Below are 19092 nucleotides of genomic sequence, written 5' to 3'. Positions count from 1 at the left end.
TGTGTGTGTTCAAATCTCTAAGTATAAGACATACCTCCAGAAGTTGCTGGTTTTTTAAATCCCTCAGGATCTGTCACTCCTAAGGAAGCTTTCTGTTCCCTGCTCAGGTGGGGAGCAACATGCTGCCATCTTTTCCCTCTATCTTTCCCCATTATTAGCTCAGGGATTCATAAAAGAATGTTGACAACACCTCACAATGTTCTTAGTTACATTTTGTATGTAGCCAAGAGTCCTGGACACTATATAAACACATTTTGGTTACTCTAATGGCATGCCATTTTAACTAGAAGAGGAAAGGAAATGTTCCTCTAAAGTGACGTAAAACAGGCTATGATAAGAATGAAATAAAATATAGATAAATATAATTTTAAGCATAGTTACGGTGTTACTGGTATCACATTTTAAAGGAAGTTTTGTGAATATCGTAGACCAACAAGCGCTTTGGGACCTGGAGTCTTTTTCTAGTAACTACTGCCCAACAAGTGGCAGCTAATGAAACAGTGACAGCCCAAGAAAACAGTCATGAACACACTTAATAATCAAGTAATTGAGTTCATAGAGGCTACTTGATATAGCCCATAGCTATCAACATCGATATCTCGATGTATCAGAGAAACCTTACTCCAAAATGCTCTCTAAACAAGAGCGACTATAAATGCAGAATATTGCAGCACGCACAGATAAATTCCTGATAGGTATCCAAACCCTGGACAATCTAATAGCAGCTTATCAGTGATTGCACGCTACACAACAATTTAGGTTTTGTTTTCCATTAGCAAACACCTCAAATTACACGAAGAGAAGAAAAAGTTCCCTAGATACAAACATTAAATATTTACCAGCCTTATGTCTGCTCAGTCACCACTCCTCTAAAAAAGTCCATTAATTAAATACTTTAGAAACGATTAAAACACTGCTTTAGAACTTATTGGCACCTGTTAATTCACTGACCCTACGAGGCTATGGCAGTAAATGTCTCCTTTGATTGCTTCTGTTACCAATAAGTCAGCAGCTTAAAGACAAAGGAGACATGATGCAACTTCATGTACCACAACATCGCCTTAAAACACAAAAGCCGGTATCTAGAGGCAGAGAAACAGAACATTTATGTAGACAGGGCAGCACAAATAATCTATTTAACCTAATCTTTTAATTACAGGAAACATCTCGTAGCAAGACATACAAGAGCAATGAAATGACCCAGAGCTAGAAATCAAGATGATGTATTTGTGCATGTGAAAGTAACACCAGCAGAATTCATAAAAGAAAACCTCCTTGGGCATTATTATCTTTCCATCAGGATATACTGTCATCACACTGAGAACAGGAGAAAAATTACTTAAAATATGTTTTTAAAACACAAAAATGCAAAATATTGGGTAAAGGAAAAAGAAAACAAAACCAGAGAAAGGTAAAATTGGAGGGGGGGGAAATGCAGGTGAAAAGATATCTCAGTTTGAATAAAAAAAAGGAGCATCTTAGGAGGGGGGAGAAGAAAGAAATAAGGGACAGACCCTAATAGCTTGACATAGCACAGCACCTACTCTACAGAAGCTGCAATGATTCTGGTGTCATTATTTAGTCAGTAATACACTATTCAGCAGAGAGGGGCGTTCAAATCTGGCCCTGCTTGGGCAGTATGCAAATCTTCTCCCACTCCTCTGCAAGCTTTTGAGGATAGCTGGCAGAGAGTCCCCTGAAGAGTCCTGGCAATGCCACACTCTGCGGTGGGAAACAAGCATCTTGCAAAGAACCCCTGAGATCCTCCTACCCCCTCAAATCTGCGCGAGTGGAGAAGTGTCGCCTGGAAGGGGGAGCGAGACGGAGTGTGTGTGTGTGCAGGAGAGGGAGAGAAAATAATGCTAGTAATTATCAGAGAGTCCTGAAATACCAGGAGATGGAGATTATAATTAATCCTTTATAAATAAATAAGTTGTATGCTCCTCACTATATATAATGTTTTCCCATTTCTGATATTCTGACCCTTTGTTCTGATCTTTTACCTTGCTACATCTAAGTTACTACCAAACGTTTGAAAAAATTGGCTTCCCTTCCTTTCATCTTCTACTATTGGATTACATTCTTCCGACTCCCTGTACGTAGTTCTTCACTCCCACATTTATTTTCCCCATTTCTTTGTTTACATTCAATTTTACCATATTTCTTCACACTTTTCTACACGGATAGAGTCTATGTTATGTTCCAACACACGTTACTCTCTCTTATTCCTTACTTTGCACTTTTTAACTGAGCGTGTAGAATATTTACTTCCAGAATGACAATGAAAAACAAACAGCAAAAAAAAGGAAAATACATGCAATGGTGAAAAAATGTTCCTTTTCACTCCAAATGCAGCCTTAGCTGAATCGCGCAGCCATTGTTTTCCAACAGAACTTGCATTTCCAAACTTGGGAATTCCCATCAGTCTGTTTGACAGAATTTTCCTGTTTTTTTCTTAGAAGGTGTGCATTTTTTAAATGCCAGTAACATACCACTACAGAATTTCCCAGGAGTAACAGCTTGATTTGAGGGACTCTTATTCAAAAGCCTTAGTTCCAAAAAATCCATTTGAAACAGAAGAATCAAAACTGATTATTTACATTCTATAAATCAAAACAAAACTATAACCAATGCATTTCAAAATATTGCTATAATTATTTTCTACAGGCTGATAAATTGCTGGACATCCTTTCTTGAGCACTGGTTGGCAATTCTGTAAGCACTAAACAAAATGTTTATTTAATTTTAGATTGTGAATATAATTATTTCGAGTGTGAATCAAAACCCAAATCATAAAAACAAAAAGAATACACGGGGCGGGAGGGAGGAAGAAAAAAGAGGGGGGAATATTTCAGCTCTATTAACTGTGGTTTTGCATCCTGATCTATGGAAGGGGTGAGAGCCACTTGCCCCAGGGTGCAACTGTCTGACTCTGTCCCAAGGGGTGGCAGAGCCCAACCTCAGCAGAGGCAGAGCAGCCCAAGGAAGATGCCACAGCAACGTCCACTATGCCAGTTTGGGGCTAAGAAGCTACAAAGCTCAGGAAACCTCTCTCAACAATCCTGATTCCATTTTGCAAAATATATTAAAATGACAGAGATGTAAAAATGTATTTCTTCCATTTTTCTCAGCATGTTTAGAGGAGAATCTGTGTCTTACTCGAAAAAATAGGGATTATTTTCTGAATAAAATATATTTTTTCTTTCTAATCTGTGCACCATGACCCTTCTTTCTCCTGCAATAAAAGCCAGTGGGTGTTACAAGCTGTGAAGAGCCATAATACAATATCTGAAGTACAGACAAAGAGTTCTTGTCTCTGACTCCCACATTCTCACCTGAGTGTTACCATTTGTGGCCTCTAAAACATGCAGCTTGGGCTGTGCTAGCCAAGGACCAGCTCGCATAGACTCTGCCCTATCAGCTCATCAACACCAGATAGAAACATAAGCATGGTGCTGTATGTAATTGCACAAACGCATAAGATCTACCTCTGGTGTAAATCAGGATAGTTTGGCTGAAATCAGTGTATTAGCATCAACAGAGGTAGATCTTGTTACTCCCAGGCAAAATCTAATTTGTACAATCTATAGCAGGTAGCCCTGTTCCATGAGAAAATATAGATGGGCTGCTAATGATCTTTGCTGCCATAATCAAAAAAAGAAGTAAAAAAAAAAAAAAAAACAGTCAATCCATAGTACATTGATTTAAGCACTGCAGATGGGGTATTGAAACGGGCAGGTATTTGTTATGACGCCTGCTTTGTGTCTCCTTTAAGCTTTACCACACACAAACGACGCTTCTGAATTGATTCAAGAGATCTCTGTATGGCCCACGATTAAAACAATACTGTTTTCATGGTTTTTCCGCAGCAATAGCCGTCAAAACACAAGTCATCGAATCATAGAATTATTTAGGTTGGAAAAAACCTTTAAGATCATCAAGTCCAACCATTAACTTAGCACTGCCAAGTCCACCACCACACTGTGTCCCTAAGCACCACATCTACATGTCTTTTAAATTCCTGCAGGGATGGTGACTCAACCACTGCCCTGGGCAGCCTGCTCCAATGCTTGACAACCCTTTCAGTGAAGAAATTTTTCCTAATATCTGATCTAAACCTCCCCAAGTCTGCTCAGTCTGTCTGAGAGCTGGGCGTTTTGTTGGTAACAGGTTACTTCAACAGTTCAGGTTGAAAAAAAACTTATTTTTCACTTAACTATGCAGTATCGATGCGATTCATCTCAGTCCATAACAGATGACATGTTCAATAGAATACGTAAAGTATGCCTCCACCTAGTGATGACTATGTACAAATAATAGAAAATAATAATTCTATTACTTAAGAGGATCTTAGTAATTGGCTCCCATTTTCATAAAAATCACATGTGCTCTCATACAAATACTCACTTATACAAATGCACGCTTCCCATCCTGAAAAATTAGTCTAAAGTTCAATCTGTAAAAGTTTACAGGTAAACTCTGATTTGGAGGGAGAGAGATAAACACATTCTAGGTTTCAAATATGTTAAAATTTTAAACAATAATGTATTTGTGAAAACCATGACTACAATCAGAAAAAAAAAAAAGGAAACTAACTGAAGTGCTGTGGATTTTAAATGTTAAAATAGTCTGATAATTTAAGCTAGATAGTGTATTTTTAAATGAAATGGTAAGCAAACCACGTCTCCTCTTTGCAACTTTGTTTGCCAAAGAAAATATTTGCTAAGCTTCCTGGATCACCCTGTTTTACAGGCAATTGCAGATGTAGTTACATGAAATTCCTAGGAATTTATTGACCCCAAAATCAGAGAAAAGACGGCGAAGGGGAAAATGAAAATAAAAAAAACTAAACTAAACTAATAATAATAAAAAACCACTCCAGAATTCAAGCAATCCAGCCCCTAAACTCAAATTCAAGTTTTTAAACAACTCTCGTAATCCATATAAAGATACACTATAAGTGGGATCAATTGGAGGTGCCTCCTCAAAAATCAATAAACTCGAGGAAGAGGTTTGAAAAGCCAGGGTCCCTGGTGGAAAACGTTCTTCTGGGTTTCCCTTTCATTCTCAGCAGCTGGGAACTACCTTAAACGTCTTGTCAGGCTGACTACTCTGGTATTACCATTTCAAAAAGTCTCCCCATCCCATTAGTGGTCCATGAATCACAGCCTAAGAGCTCCTGCTCTGCTGAAAACCCGAGAGGTATATTATCTCAAAAAGAGGGTAAGTCACTTTGCATTTCTCCCTCTGCGTTCGAATTGCCTGCCATTGTCCATTTAACACCTTGAAACATCTTCCCCAAAGAATGTCAGCGGGAGAAAGCAGTCCTACACACGCACAAAAAAAAAAAAAAAAAAAAAAAAAAATTGTGAATCCCTACCATATCGTCTGGCATCCCTTTTGCACACAAATGCGAGGTGCTGCCTTTCAGAGAGAGGACAGCCAAGGCTCGCCTGTGCCCAGCCAACTTTAAATATCTGCCTCACTCATTAAAGAGAAACACAAAAATGGAGTAAAGTGACTTCGCCAAGATTTTAAAAAATGTAGTGGCTGACTACAGAAATACCAGCACCAAACATGTAAACAAGTCAGATTTGATTATCTCTGAGTGAGTTCATTTAGGATTCATTTTTCTCTTTGTGGGTTTGGTTTTTGGTGGTTTTTTGTTGTGTTTTTTTTTTTAAGAGTTTGATAAATCGAGAGAATGTGTGCAATGTTTGGGCATATATCAAGACAGGGTGGTTTTTTTTTTAATATTAAGTTACATTAAGAAGGCTGCAAAAATACATAATGCTTTTAAATTAATTTAACTGTTTCCACTCAGGAAAAAAAAAAAAATCACAAAACCTTAGGGTACTAAAGAACCAGGAAAGCCAGGCTCCTTTCACATTTTTGCACTCCTTTTCAGCTGGCTATGAAAATACCATTCCCCCCCCATTTTTACACAAAACACAGCACTAAAGGTCTCGCATCAGAGCACCCCCGGCTTATCGAGCTCGCCAAACTGGATATCTGAGGCAATAACCTTCATTCCATGCTTTATCTTAAACCAGCCTGTCCTGATGAAGCTATTTCCCCTTTCCCTATCAGCCTCGCTGATCAGAAGATAACCACCGTTTTTAAACACAAAACTACTACCACACGCGTAATTTATAGAATCCAGGTTCAAGCAGCACTATCCCTTCCTAAAATTAGCCGTTACCTCATTTACCAAGCAGCTAAAATAAGTGTTCCCAGTACAAACTGTTCGGCCGGGCAGCGATTTTTTTGCCAAAAAAAAGATGCTTAAAAAACCGCTCCCTGTGGTGCTGGTGGGTGCCCCGCACCGCTGTGCTCTGCAGAGATGGTCCTTCCCGAGGAAAGACCTGGTCCACCCGGACGTCCTCAGCCTCGTTTGTCGCCCGCAGCGCCCGCTCGTGCGCTGCCCACCAGATGGCAGCAATATGTTTATGAATAATGCAGCAGGAGGCTGCAGCCCACTGCCATGCCGCATGCGAGCTGCAAAACGCCGCTCGCTTCTTCAGCTATAAAAGAAAAAAAGGAAAAAGGAAAAAAGGAAAAAAAAGGAAAAAGGAAAAAGGAAAAAAAAAAAAAAAAAGGAAAAAGGAAAAAGGAAAAAAAAAGAAAAGGAAAAAGGAAAAAAAGGAAAAAAAAGGAAAAGAAAAGGGAAAAAAGAGGAAAAAGGGAAAAAAAAAGGAAAAAGGAAAAAGGGAAAAAAAGGAAAAGAAAAAGGGAAAAAAAGTAAAAGAGGAAAAAAAGGGAAAAAAGGAAAAAGGAAAAAAAGGAAAAGGAAAAAGGGAAAAAGGAAAAAGGAAAAAGGGAAAAAAGAAAAAGGGAAAAAAGGAAAAAGGACAAAGAAAAAGGAAAAAAGGAAAAGGAAAAAAGGAAAAAAAGGGAAAAAGGAAAAAAAGGAAAAAAGGAAAAAGGAAAAAGGAAAAAGGAAAAAAGGAAAAAGGAAAAAGGAAAAAGGGAAAAAGGAAAAAGAAAAGGAAAAAGGAAAAAGGGAAAAAGGAAAAAGAGAAAAAAAAAGAAAAAGGAAAAAAAGAAAGGAAAAAAAAAAAGAAAAAGGAAAAAAAGAAAAAAAGTAAAAAAAGAAAAAAAGAAAAAAGGAAAAAAAAAGAAAAAAGAAAAAAAAGAAAAGGAAAAAAAAGAAAAAGGAAAAAAAAAAGAAAAAGGAAAAAAAGAAAAAGGAAAAAAAGAAAAAGGAAAAAAGAAAAAAGGAAAAAAGAAAAAGGAAAAAAAGAAAAAAGAAAAAAAAAGAAAAAGGAAAAAAGAAAAAAGGAAAAAAAGAAAAAAGGAAAAAAAGAAAAAGGAAAAAAAGAAAAGGAAAAAAGAAAAAAAGGAAAAAAAGAAAAAGAAAAAAGAAAAGGAAAAAAAGAAAAAAGGAAAAAAAGAAAAGGGAAAAAAAGAAAAGGGAAAAAAAGAAAAGGGAAAAAAAGAAAAGGGAAAAAAAGAAAAGGGAAAAAAAGAAAAGGGAACAAAAGAAAAGGGAAAAAAAGAAAAGGGAAAAAAAGAAAAAGGAAAAATAAGAAAAAAAGGAAAAAAGAAAAACAAGGAAAAAAAGAAAAAAAGAAAAAAGTAAAAGGAAAAAAGAAAAAAAGGAAAAAAAAGAAAAAGGGAAAAAAGAAAAGGAAAAGAAAAAGGAAAAAAAAGATAAAAGGAAAAAAGAAAAAGGAAAAAAAGAAAAAGGAAAAAAAGAAAAAAGGAAAAAAAGAAAAAGAAAAAAAGAAAAAAGTAAAAAAAAAAGAAAAAAAGAGAAAAAAAGAAAATCACAAAAACCTCCCCCCCTCAAAAAAAAAAAAAAAAGCACAAAAAAACACCCACCAAAACCCCCAAAAAATCCCTCACAAAAAAGCCAACACAATCCTCCGTGTATTCAGTGGAAAAACGATGGAAAAAATCCGCCGCTCTGCTATCACGCTTCGCTGATGGAGAAGCTGCCCCGACTGCTTTTCCATAAGGTTCGGCGTTATCCGAGGCACTTGTGCACTCACGGATTTGACCGGGCCCTTGTGCTCAGTCGTGCTTCTGTCCCTGACAAAATTATTTCACAGGCACATTAAGCATTAACTGCTGTTCTCTTTTATTTGTGCGACGCAGAAAATGCCTGTGGCTTGAAATAAATATTTTCTTTTCTGATGGACAAATAACATCTGCACTTCTGAAAGCTGCAGCGTAGCTGTCAAAAGCCAAGTGATTCAGATAATTTCTTAAGAAGCACATGTGCACGAGCGCACGCAGACACTCGTACCTCTCAGTCACTCACATCCGTCAAAAGATGGGCTCTTAAAATTAACTGCGGTGAGCTGTTATAATAATCACTTTTAGCAGACAGACATCGATGTACTCATGTCAGATTTGGAAGAATATGGGTTGTGTTGTTTGGGTTTTTTTAAATCGGGCTGATCTTCACAGAACACTTAGGTTTGCTTTTCGTTTTGATTTTGGAGTTGTCTGGGTTTCAGGGAGACCCCGAGCTCACGGTCTGCTGTGAGTATCACGGCAGAGGTGACCCTCAGGCAGCATCACTGCAGCACCGTGCCCATAGCAGCTCTTCATCCAGACTTCCAAGCCTTTTCAAGACCTCCCTGAGTTGTTGAAGTTATACTCCTCAAGTGATTTATTTTTTTTCCAACACAGTTAAATTTTCATGAAATATTTCATGGGACAATAACTGGAGAAAAGGAACTGTCTAGTTAAGATGATATTTAGCTACAAACCAACCAGAGCTTTACTGAGAACTTTGAATCTTCCTTCAAGTAGTCAGGTACAACAAAGTGTTATTTATCAGGTATGGACTTCACTATTTCTGAAAATAACTTTTTCATGTTATCAGTAAAATGGTGACTAGGATTTTTTAATTTTTTTTAAGAAAAAAATAAACTGATCTCCTGTTTTCATAGACACAAAATACACGAGGCCTTTGCTGGCACCACTGAGGGTTTTGTGTTACCCCAAAGCAGACACAGGAACCACAGAAAGTGGGAGAAATTTATTAACAATAACTTTGTAGCAGCTCCACAGTAATTGCTCAGCTTGTCAGCTTTGTGAATAAAGCTGTTGTTCCTCGAAATGTTTGAAACTATTGCAGAGGTTGAATATGTAAGAGAGATTCCTTGAAATTCTGTTAGAGGTTGCAGACTCAGTTTCCCCAGCCCTTTAAACACACACCATTGGCAAGGTCGAGTGTCTTCCTGCTGACACCTTGGCTTTTTTAAAACTGTATATAGTTTGAAACAGAAAGTACAAACATCTTGGTACATTTTATAGAGAAGTTTTCTCATTTTCTGTCAGGTGTCACTGGTTTTATACGTATGAAATCCGAGTCCTTACAGATTGTATGTTCCTGGCATTAGGTGCAAAGCTTTGCTGTCACTGCTTGTATCACAGGAGTAACGAAACGTGTTCCTCTCTCCACCACTTTTTTTGGGGGGGAAACTGGTTTTATTACCTGGCATTCCTCAAAACATGAATCACATCAAGTATTATTGTGTCCATGTTTACAAAGCAACCTGAATTTCCTTTCACCCTCAATATACCCTCTTTGGGCTAATGTAACATCAAATCTAAGAGTCAAACACTGATGAGAGAAGGCAAACCTACTCATTTGCCCAGGATGGTTAAATCCTGACTGTTGCTCACCTAGCACTTCAGAAACCAGGGTGAAACTGCATATTCCATAGCTTATATTAGTGCCCCAGTTACCAAGATCTTGCTTATTCTGGATTAGATGAAGACCTTTTTCTTTTCTCAGCCAGCATTTCTGCCAATTGTGCTCTTTAACAACAAGGAAAGCTCCTGGGGTCTCAGGAGCAGCTACTGTCAACACAGGTAAAGTGATTATGATTAATTCTGCCCTTTTCATACACCAAAAAATGTAATATAATAATTTAAAAATTTACCAAACATCTCTAAATGTGTCTCCTCTTTATCACCTTAAAACATCACGTTAAACACTATAGAAGGCAAAGTGACTTCTCAACTGTATAATGTTTAGAATGTATATTGTATGCAATTTTCTATTGTCTGCAAAACTTTTCCCCCCAATCAAGGGTATTTTTCTTCTTACAGTATATATTTCCTCTCTTACTTTTCTTTTTTAATCATCAATAAAGATTTGGCATACAGACACACAACAAAAACAGAACTCTGCTGCCATTACTTGCTTAAGGTTCTTATTACTTTCTTAAGGTTTTGCATGCTAAGAGCACTACTGTAACAGCAGATTCTAAAACCAAAGGTCATGATCCTAACTGCTTGACATCTCAGAAAATTTGAGAACTCAAGTAAGACAATGAACTAAAAGCACAGTTTCATTTGTAGCTTCTGTTTTAAAAGAAATTAAAAGATAATAAAGCAATTAATAAAGAGCCTATTTTCCAACAGATATCAATCAGAACTAATTCCAAAAACCTCCACAGAGCTACGCTGTCATAAAAGTAGGATAAGAGTCAGGTCCCAGAATCCAGAAATCAGTACAAATGTTGTATATTTCAAGTGTCCACCATCCACAGCTCTGACTCTGCATTTTGTATGCATTTGTATCATGTGATTTTCAAAATGAAAAAGATTAAGAATAAAGATAACTGCATTCAAGGAAAAAAAAAATGCCTTCAGAGTTCTTGTTGTATTTAGGTTACAAAGCTGATATTTGGAGAGGTCAGAAGATTTTCTGCATCCATCAATTAGGTTTTACTGAATATTTTGGCAGGGGCTTTGCAGGTAAGGTCACTAACAAGACAGTTAGAAGAGAGGAACAGAAACACAGTGCAGAGACCATTCCATGTTGTGTTCAAGACCTCCCACTTAACACCAATAAAACCAAAATACTTCTTACGTAAAAATATACACGTGAGCATCTCTAAGATTATGATTAAGACAATTTCTTGTGCTTTTTTAAAATTATAAGTTCATTATTTAAAGAACCTCTTGCTGACACCATCTAACAACTGTGCGATGTGGCTAAGTCTTACTTGATAGATTAATTACTTAACCTTAAGGCAATAATATATTCAGATGCCTAGAAATAAAACCACAATCAAAGCAATAACCCCCAGAAGTAGACAAAATGCTATACAGATGTTTTAAAAAATCACAACAGGTCCATCTAGCACATATCTGATTTAAAGCCAGCAAAGGTTACTTTGCCTCGAAGGAGCTGCAGGCAAGAGCACTCTCTGGCTCAGGAAACAGCACTTTCTCTAGGGCAGGTTTGGGATGGGAAACATGCTCCAGCTGCTGATAAGGACCACCAGAAGCTTCAACATCCGAGTGCAAGATGTCTTTCTAAGATTTGCCTCCTCTCTACAGCATTTAGGTTTAAAAACACACAAAGAAATCCAAATACCATTCCCAACCCAAGCCCCTCCACATTGCACTCTCCCTACTTCCTCTAGAGAGATCATGGAAAAGAAAACGATCCCTCCCATGGCAAAAAGCAGTGACTTAAAACATTCCTGGGAGGCATCCAGATACTGTAGGATCAGTATAGTATGTAGAACAAAATAGCTTATCATTCAGATTATGCTCTTGGACAAAGCTGGATAGCTTCAAGGACGAGGGAGTTACCCAAGATCAGCACCATAAATGTTATTATATACGAAACAGCTGCAAGATAAATTCTTTCATATTGCACATAGGTACAGTTGTACTTTCAGCTGTCTTGCTGTTGAAATACTGTATGTCTTATACAGATTTCTCTGTTTGTAAAATACATTCACAAATCTTAGTTGCCTATGAATGAGTAACCCCTTACAGCTGCAGCTTCTTGAAACAAAAACCAGTGTCACACCAGATCTGTGGCAAGAGCCAGGGCATCAAACTCCAGAAATTCTGCGTATGAAACCTTCCTGAAAAATGTCCTTGGTAAACAAGGCAAAAAATACTACTCCAGAAAGCAAAAAATTTCTGTTAGTTAAAAGAATGGTGCTATTAAGAAAATAAAGCAGCTTCACCAATTCTTAAGCTTGTGACCTTTTTCTGCACTCTTCACCTCTCTCCTATTTTTCCTTTTCTTTTTTGAATCCTCTGAGAGAAGTCTTCCAAAACCTCTGCAAGAAAATATTCCTCAGCCACAAGACTTTGTGCCAATGAAGCTCCAGAATTATGAAGCCAGAGGTCAAGAGCATGTCTTTCACGACGTCTGGGCTGAATCTGAAATTAAGAGAGCTGCTTGATTTAGAGTAGAAGGATGACTAAAGCAGGGGAAAGGACAAACTCCACTTGAAAAGCTTACTAGAAGTAAAAAACATTGAATATTGAGAAAATACGTAAACTAACCTAGTTACTGGTGCCTCGGTAGCTGTATTAGTACTGACTGCAAAGCAGCCCATCATGTTGTTATCTTTTTTGATAATCTGCATCAAAATGCACCTACCCAATATAAAACTAAGCCAAATGAAGGAAAGAGGAGAACGACAGAGTGACATAGGCACTGTTTCTGTTCCAGTTGCTGACTGACAACACTGCCATCCCTTAACATGGTTTTATTTAGTTATTACAACCATCTCTCTGTAAATGACACTTAGGATTATTTAAGATTATGTTGTAATCCTTTTAATCCTCAGTGCTTTAAATTTCAGGCTAAACACCAAAGAGCAAACTAGCACTTAGCAGAAATATTTAAAGCATGTGATTTGAACATAAATCTTCTTTTATTCAACACTCCTCTGAAGAAGACCTAGTATATCGTGCCATTCAGCCAGCGAGAGCAAACAGCACCGTGTCTTACTGCAAACTGCTACGTTTCCCCACATCACGTAAACCTATTTCTAACCAGCTCTGCTCCTTGGTGCTACTGTATCATCAATAAAATAAACGAAGGAAAATCAGAAGGTTATCATTTTGTAAGACGTGAATATTTTCAGTCACTATTAGGGAAAGTTTGAAAAAAAAGTAATATTTTTGTCAAGAACAGAAATAGACTGCATGCACAAATTGGATAACGTGAGCGACAGATCAGACTTATCCTGTTAAACAGGGAGTAGCTCAATTAAAATGAGTGGAGTAACACTGCTGAAAACCTTGCGATCGAGACCAGAAACCCAAATCTTACCGCCTGAATATCATTTACTTGCAGTTTCCTCTTTTTTTTCCTGCATCGATCATGTTTTCAATTAATTTTCTTTATGATACTCCTATACTCCATCTTCTTGTTACCATCCATTAGTTGTCATATGCTTAGACTTTAAATTCAAGATTTCCTTCTTTTTCTTCAAACCAAAATCTCAATAGTAATTTTCAATTTCTAATCTATAATTCATAAGCTTAAATTGAACACCCAGGCTAACTCAAAATTCTGCATCTACTCCTAGTGCAACACATTAGCAGAAGCCAACCATTGCTCTGTTTCAATCAGAGAAGAATGTTTTATTACTGAGAAAGTAACGAAACAAAAACCCACCAACAGTTTTGTTGCCATACATTGAAGATATAATCATACTTATTTCTTATCATTTCAGAGTTGTGCAGCTAATGTGTTTAATCAAATAGCAATGTGATGCATCTATATTTGGGTGGCAAAAAAATATTTAAAAAAATATCACCCATGTTTTTTCATTTCAACAAATCTATGAATAAGTAGACATATATTATCAATCTTATTCCCACCCACTAGGGATAAGTAGAGCATCAGATGTGTTTCCTGAAATATTCAGTATCCAGGTACAAACTGACCTCTCTGCTTTCAAGCTCGCCTTGGATTCCCTCCAGACTATCTCATAAATCTTCTCTCTCTAGTCCCCTTCCCACTCTATCTGCTCATGTAGCACCAGTCTCGTTCAGTCCTTTCCTTTCCCAAAATGTCACCACTACTGATGCCAAAGCCTTCTCCTCTTTCACTCTTACCATCTGGCACACTCTCCTTGTAGCTCTCTGTCTAAACAATGCTCCATCCCTTTTCAAAACGTGTCTTAACATATGTCCTTCCTCCCATGCTTTTACTTCTTAATGTCTCTCCCACTCACTTATTGGCTTGATGAAGACACGTTTTAATGGGTTCAAACAGTAGTGCATGAGTTTCCTTTCTCACATTATTCTGATTCAGTGGAGTTACACCTCACACTAAGAGAAGTGAGAAGAAAACGCATTGCAAAGTCTTCGTACAACCAGTTTGGTAAATCTATAACAGAGCTTCATTTGTCTTTACATTAGAAACGTATTAGCTGCAATGAGTCACCACTCCAACATGCATTTCCAAACAGAAATTTTGCTTACTGCAAAATGAGAAATAAACCCTAGAAGCTCAAAAGACCTGTCAATGTTCTCAGGGGGTTGCAGTAGTGAAGGCTAAGGTTATGCTTAATCACGTTCCAAGTGAAAAAGCTGAAGATTGACAGCAAAACCAAAATATTTATTCTAAAAATACCTAGGAAACGACAAAGCTCCAAGTGTTGTCTCAAGACAACCTGAAGGATGTGGGGGGTATAGAAGCATAAGTCTCACTGTCTCGAAGAAGAGGAGTACTTCTAAATATTGCATATGCTTTAGAAAGACATCTATAAAAATAAACCTTGAAAAAGTCTCTGTAACATCCAGTTGACCCAAAGAGGTTTCTTTTCAAGAAGCTGTGTACAGTCCCTTAGGGATTTTTGTGTGTGGCAGTCTTTTTCTTAAGCCCTAGACCCAGGCATAGTTGGTTCCTCTAGCATGTTTCACTTGGTGATGATGCCAAAGGATTATCTGGTAACTAGCAGTATCTTGACCCTGACATGTTCCCTTCTGCGTCTCTCCTCCCTTTATTGTCTGTATTGTTAAAAATTCTTAATGTTAGAACTCTGGGAAGCAACTCAGTTCAGAGAGAATAACATTTTGATGTGGCTTGATGCATCTTTTAGTGAAACAAAAAACCCTTCTACTGATATTCATGGGAGCTGGATTGTGTTCAAAACCTGAAGATGTTGCAATAAACTATTTTAGCCTCTAGATCCTGGAATGTTAACCTTGCAGTAACGCTCTTCTCATCCTTTCATCTTCTTGGGCCTTGATCCTCCCTTTCAATTCAATGGGATTTAGACGAAGTAATTAAATAATATTATTTTCCATCAATGAGGAATAGTCCTATGAGAAATACACGTCCTTCTATGCTGGCCCTGACAGAGGCAAGCCTTTACCATCCTCCCCTCCCCTTTCAGAAATGAACCTGGGTCATCACCGTCTGTGGACCCTGAACAGCAATAAAAATAAACAGAGTAACCGCACTGCGTTGGAGCAATGCTTGTATAAGCAGTTTGAAGAAGTTGTGTTTATGGAAGTCCTTTAGGTCAAGATTCTAGGCCTGAACCCAAAGCAATTACCTACTAAGTTTTAAAAACAAACAGAATATAGAGCATTAATCAATAAATCAACAGGTTCTCAAGTGTTTAGGAGACTCAGTCATCAGAAATCCTTCTCTTAGAAAAATAGTAAACTGATGCTTGATAAAATGTTACACTCCTGTATTGGTAAGAAAAATGTTGTATTAAATCAATCTCTAGTTATTAAAACCAAGGAAATAAAACCTACCTCTCAACTTAACGAGTTTGCTCTTTTGAGTATAATGAAACACATGTGTTGCCTCTTACCTGAAAGACGTTCTTTCTGCTGGATTTCTCCGAGGTCCACTCAATGCGAGCACCACACAAATCCACACATTCAGGTTTATATCCTGGTTTCTGGAAAGAAAAAAAAGATCAACCATGAATATGGCCTGACTTTTCACAAATGGGGACAGTTATCAGACAAAACAAGAATAGATCAAGTTCAAGTGACAGGTTATTGTAGCACTGCTGCTGGTATTACTGAAAAGAGTTCATTATTCCTTGGCGTTACTAAATAACCACTCCTCAGGTGTCTTAATTCAGAAATAAGATGCTTATATTAGTTACGTAATTTTAAAAATAATTAGATGGTTTAAAACCCAGTCTAACATAACATACAATAGATCAAAACACAAATGCATGCAAATCGACCAGGTATTTTAAATGCTTACTCTGGAAAACCTCTTGAAAAGCCATTGGGTTTAAAAGCAAAGTTTTGTGGGGTTTCCAAACACAAATTTAAACCGATGCAGCTGGAGAGGACAGAAATCAGATAAGAACGTACATCATATCTGTAAGACAAGCTATCTCCTTTCTCCAAACAAATTATCATTTCTAGCTCCTAAAAAAAAGGTTTTGAGGCCACGTGTGACACCCAGAAAGAGCTCAACGCAAGGGTAGCTCCACACATTTCGCTGCTTCACAATGTCAGTCCACGCATCCTGGAGTGACACAGCTCTGCCTCCCAGCTCCTCCGTATGGATGCAAATAATTCCAAGAGCAGATTTGTTTGACTGTATCATTTCTGTTGCTGGGAGCTGGTGTAAAGCACAATAATCCTCATTCGCCACCTAAACTCCTTCTCCAGGGACTCTGCCCATGCAAGCAGTTCTGGCAAAGCCCATGTAGCTCAGAGTAGCCTTTGTAGATTAGGTTACTGCACATCCCAGACAACAAGAAAAGTGCTACTGTTAACAGTATAACGCACTAATAAGTCCCTTTTGGGTAAGATATGGAGTAATATCCACATAACGTAATTAATCAGCTTGATGCATCTTTTTTGTTCTGTTGTTCTTGAGCCATATTACCTTAAAAAACAGCATTGGTGATAAAGAAAATAGACTTAATAGAAGTTAACAGTGGCCAGTCCAGCATCAACCACATAATCAGCTTTCCAAAGATTGCTCACTGAATTTCTCTGATGTTGTTATTAAAGGCTAAAAAAAAAAAAAAAAAAAAAAAAGTGTGTTCTCCAGGGTGCTTTTGAGATGGATGGAAAAGGACCTATTTAGGTTAAAAGAAGCAGAGTAAGATATCCTGGTCAAGTAATTTGCAGCCAGAATCTCTGGCAGTTTTTAGTACTGCAATTGTAATTATGTTCTCCATTTGCCAAACCAGAAAACCACCATGGTTCAGCTCCTCTAAAACTGACGATCCTGTGTGTCTTTGTTCCTTTTTAAAGATTTTTATTATTTTTTTTTTTAATAGAAGAAATATGCCGTTCAAAACAGAAGGATGTTCTCGTGGCTAAACCACTGGAAGAGCAGAGTTCGGATATTTTTCCCCCAACTCTGCCTCAGACTTCCTGCCTGGCGTCTGACAAGAACTTCATCTTTCTGAATTGTTAATAACAGATCAAAACTGCATTATTTTGCAATATTTATATTTAATTTTACAAAGATGTTGTGAAATTTTGTCAGTTAATATTTGCTTGGCACAAGTGACAGAGTTGAAAAAAAAAAAAACCTAGACAAACACTGACCTATCAGTACAAACAAATATTCAAACGGGAGGGGGGAATAAATGAATTTTGAGTATTGTAGTACTATACTTTTATAAATAGGACTGTGGTGCATCCTTTGACTAGATCACTCTCCTTGGCCAGGAGATATGCCAGGGAACTTTCCTCCCCAAGGCTCCATGCAATGACCAGGTCTGTGCTGCACAGAGCAGGCAGTCCTGTAACCCATCATGAACACACAACACAGCCTTGTCAAAGTAGGTCACCTTGGGTTTTTTTTGAAAAATGTTCCCAGAAAGGATAGTTCGAGTCTGAAAATACTTTAACAAAGAAGGGCACCTTTATTCCACCAGCAGAAAGCACTGAGAAATTTTGGAAACACATAATGTGGTGAAAAGAGGAGATTAAAACATAGACAAAGAAACAGGAAATAATTTCTTGATAGCGAAGGATACTGGGCTACAGAGTATTTTCCTCAGGAAAATTGCCACAATGTTTCACACTGAAGTGAGAAAAAACAATGGAAAGCCCAGGGAAGTTTTTCAGAAAGATGGAATAGTGATTGAAGAGAAGGCTCTGGGGAGACCTTCTAGCAGCCTTCCAGTACTTAAAGGGGGCCTACAGGAAAGCTGGAGAGGGACTTTTTACAAGGGCGTGTAGTGACAGGCCAAGGGATGATGACTTTAAAATGAGAGAGGTCAGATTTAGATTAGATATAAGGAAGAAATTCTTCACTATGAGAGCGGTGAGGCACTGGAACAGGTTGCCCAGAGGAGTTTTGGCTGCCCCATCCCTGGAAGTGTTCAAGGCCAGGTTGGATGAGGCTTTGAGCAACCTGGTGTAGTGGAAGGTGTCCCTGCCCATGGCAGGGGGGTTGGAACTAGATGATCTTGAAGGTCCCTTCCAACCCAAACCATTCATAGATTCATAGATTTCTAGGTTGGAAAAGACCTTAGAGATCATCGAGTCCAACCATCCCTAATCCCCATTAAACCATATTCTCAAGTAGATCATCCACCCTATTCTTAAACACATCCAGGGATGGGGACTCAACCACCTCCCTGGGCAGCCTATTCCAGTGGCTGACAACCCTTTCAGAGAAGAAATACTTCCTAACATCCAACCTGAATCTCCCCTGACTAAGCTTATGCCCATTTCCTCTTGTTCTATCACCCATCACTAATGTAAAGAGCCCTTCCCCCACCTCCCCACCATCTTTTCTCAAGTATTTATAGACCGTAATCAGGTCTCCCCTCAGCCTCCTCTTCTCCAAAATTCTATGATCTCTAATTTCTATGATCGTACAAAAACGTACACAGTAGCAGAACTTGGATTCCTCTGTGCACTCAGTGCATGCACAGTTTCATTTTGTTGTTGTAGTAATCTGGAGTTTGTTTATAGCTCCGATTTTGTAATGAGCAGAATAAAAGTAAAAGTATAAGTATATCCCCTTTCTAGAAAGGGGATAATGCAAGCTGATGATGTTGGGAAGATGTACACCCCTCTGCTATGTCCAATAATCAACTGGAAAACTTCTCTTTTGGAGAATTTAGCAATTCCGCCCACAACAAGATATAAGGTGTCTATGAACACCATACGAGACTCATAGCATGGCATAGAACATGAAGCTTCTGATGAAAACTACATGCAAAACCACTCAGATCCATCAAGCCTGAAACTGTCCATCGTGCACATCAGCCCTTCTTCTGCACCTGGGGAGCTCCACACAATGGGAAACCCTGCTTAAATCCATAGGGATCCCAGGAAAATCACCTAGAAATTCATTCTGGCCTAAACGTTGTCCTGTTGCATAGTTTGCTTTCCAGTTTCTGCATT

At 38.0% G+C, this 19092-nt stretch overlaps 1 protein-coding gene across 1 annotated transcript in view; it reads right to left on the bottom strand.

The window, feature by feature from the left end:
• The window catches only part of ARHGAP15 (Rho GTPase activating protein 15), a 334864-nt gene that overhangs the window by 257162 nt on the left and 58610 nt on the right, over positions 1-19092 (bottom strand). Inside the window, exon 6 of the mRNA XM_086615574.1 lies at positions 15561-15650. Coding sequence (XP_086471700.1) covers positions 15561-15650 — 90 coding nt within the window. The remainder of the gene's footprint in view (positions 1-15560; positions 15651-19092) is intronic.

The sequence above is a fragment of the Tauraco erythrolophus genome, chromosome 8 (assembly GCF_009769465.1).
Source record: "Tauraco erythrolophus isolate bTauEry1 chromosome 8, bTauEry1.pri, whole genome shotgun sequence".
NCBI classification, from domain to species: Eukaryota; Metazoa; Chordata; class Aves; order Musophagiformes; family Musophagidae; genus Tauraco; species Tauraco erythrolophus.
This window is presented reverse-complemented; position numbering and strand designations above follow the sequence as displayed.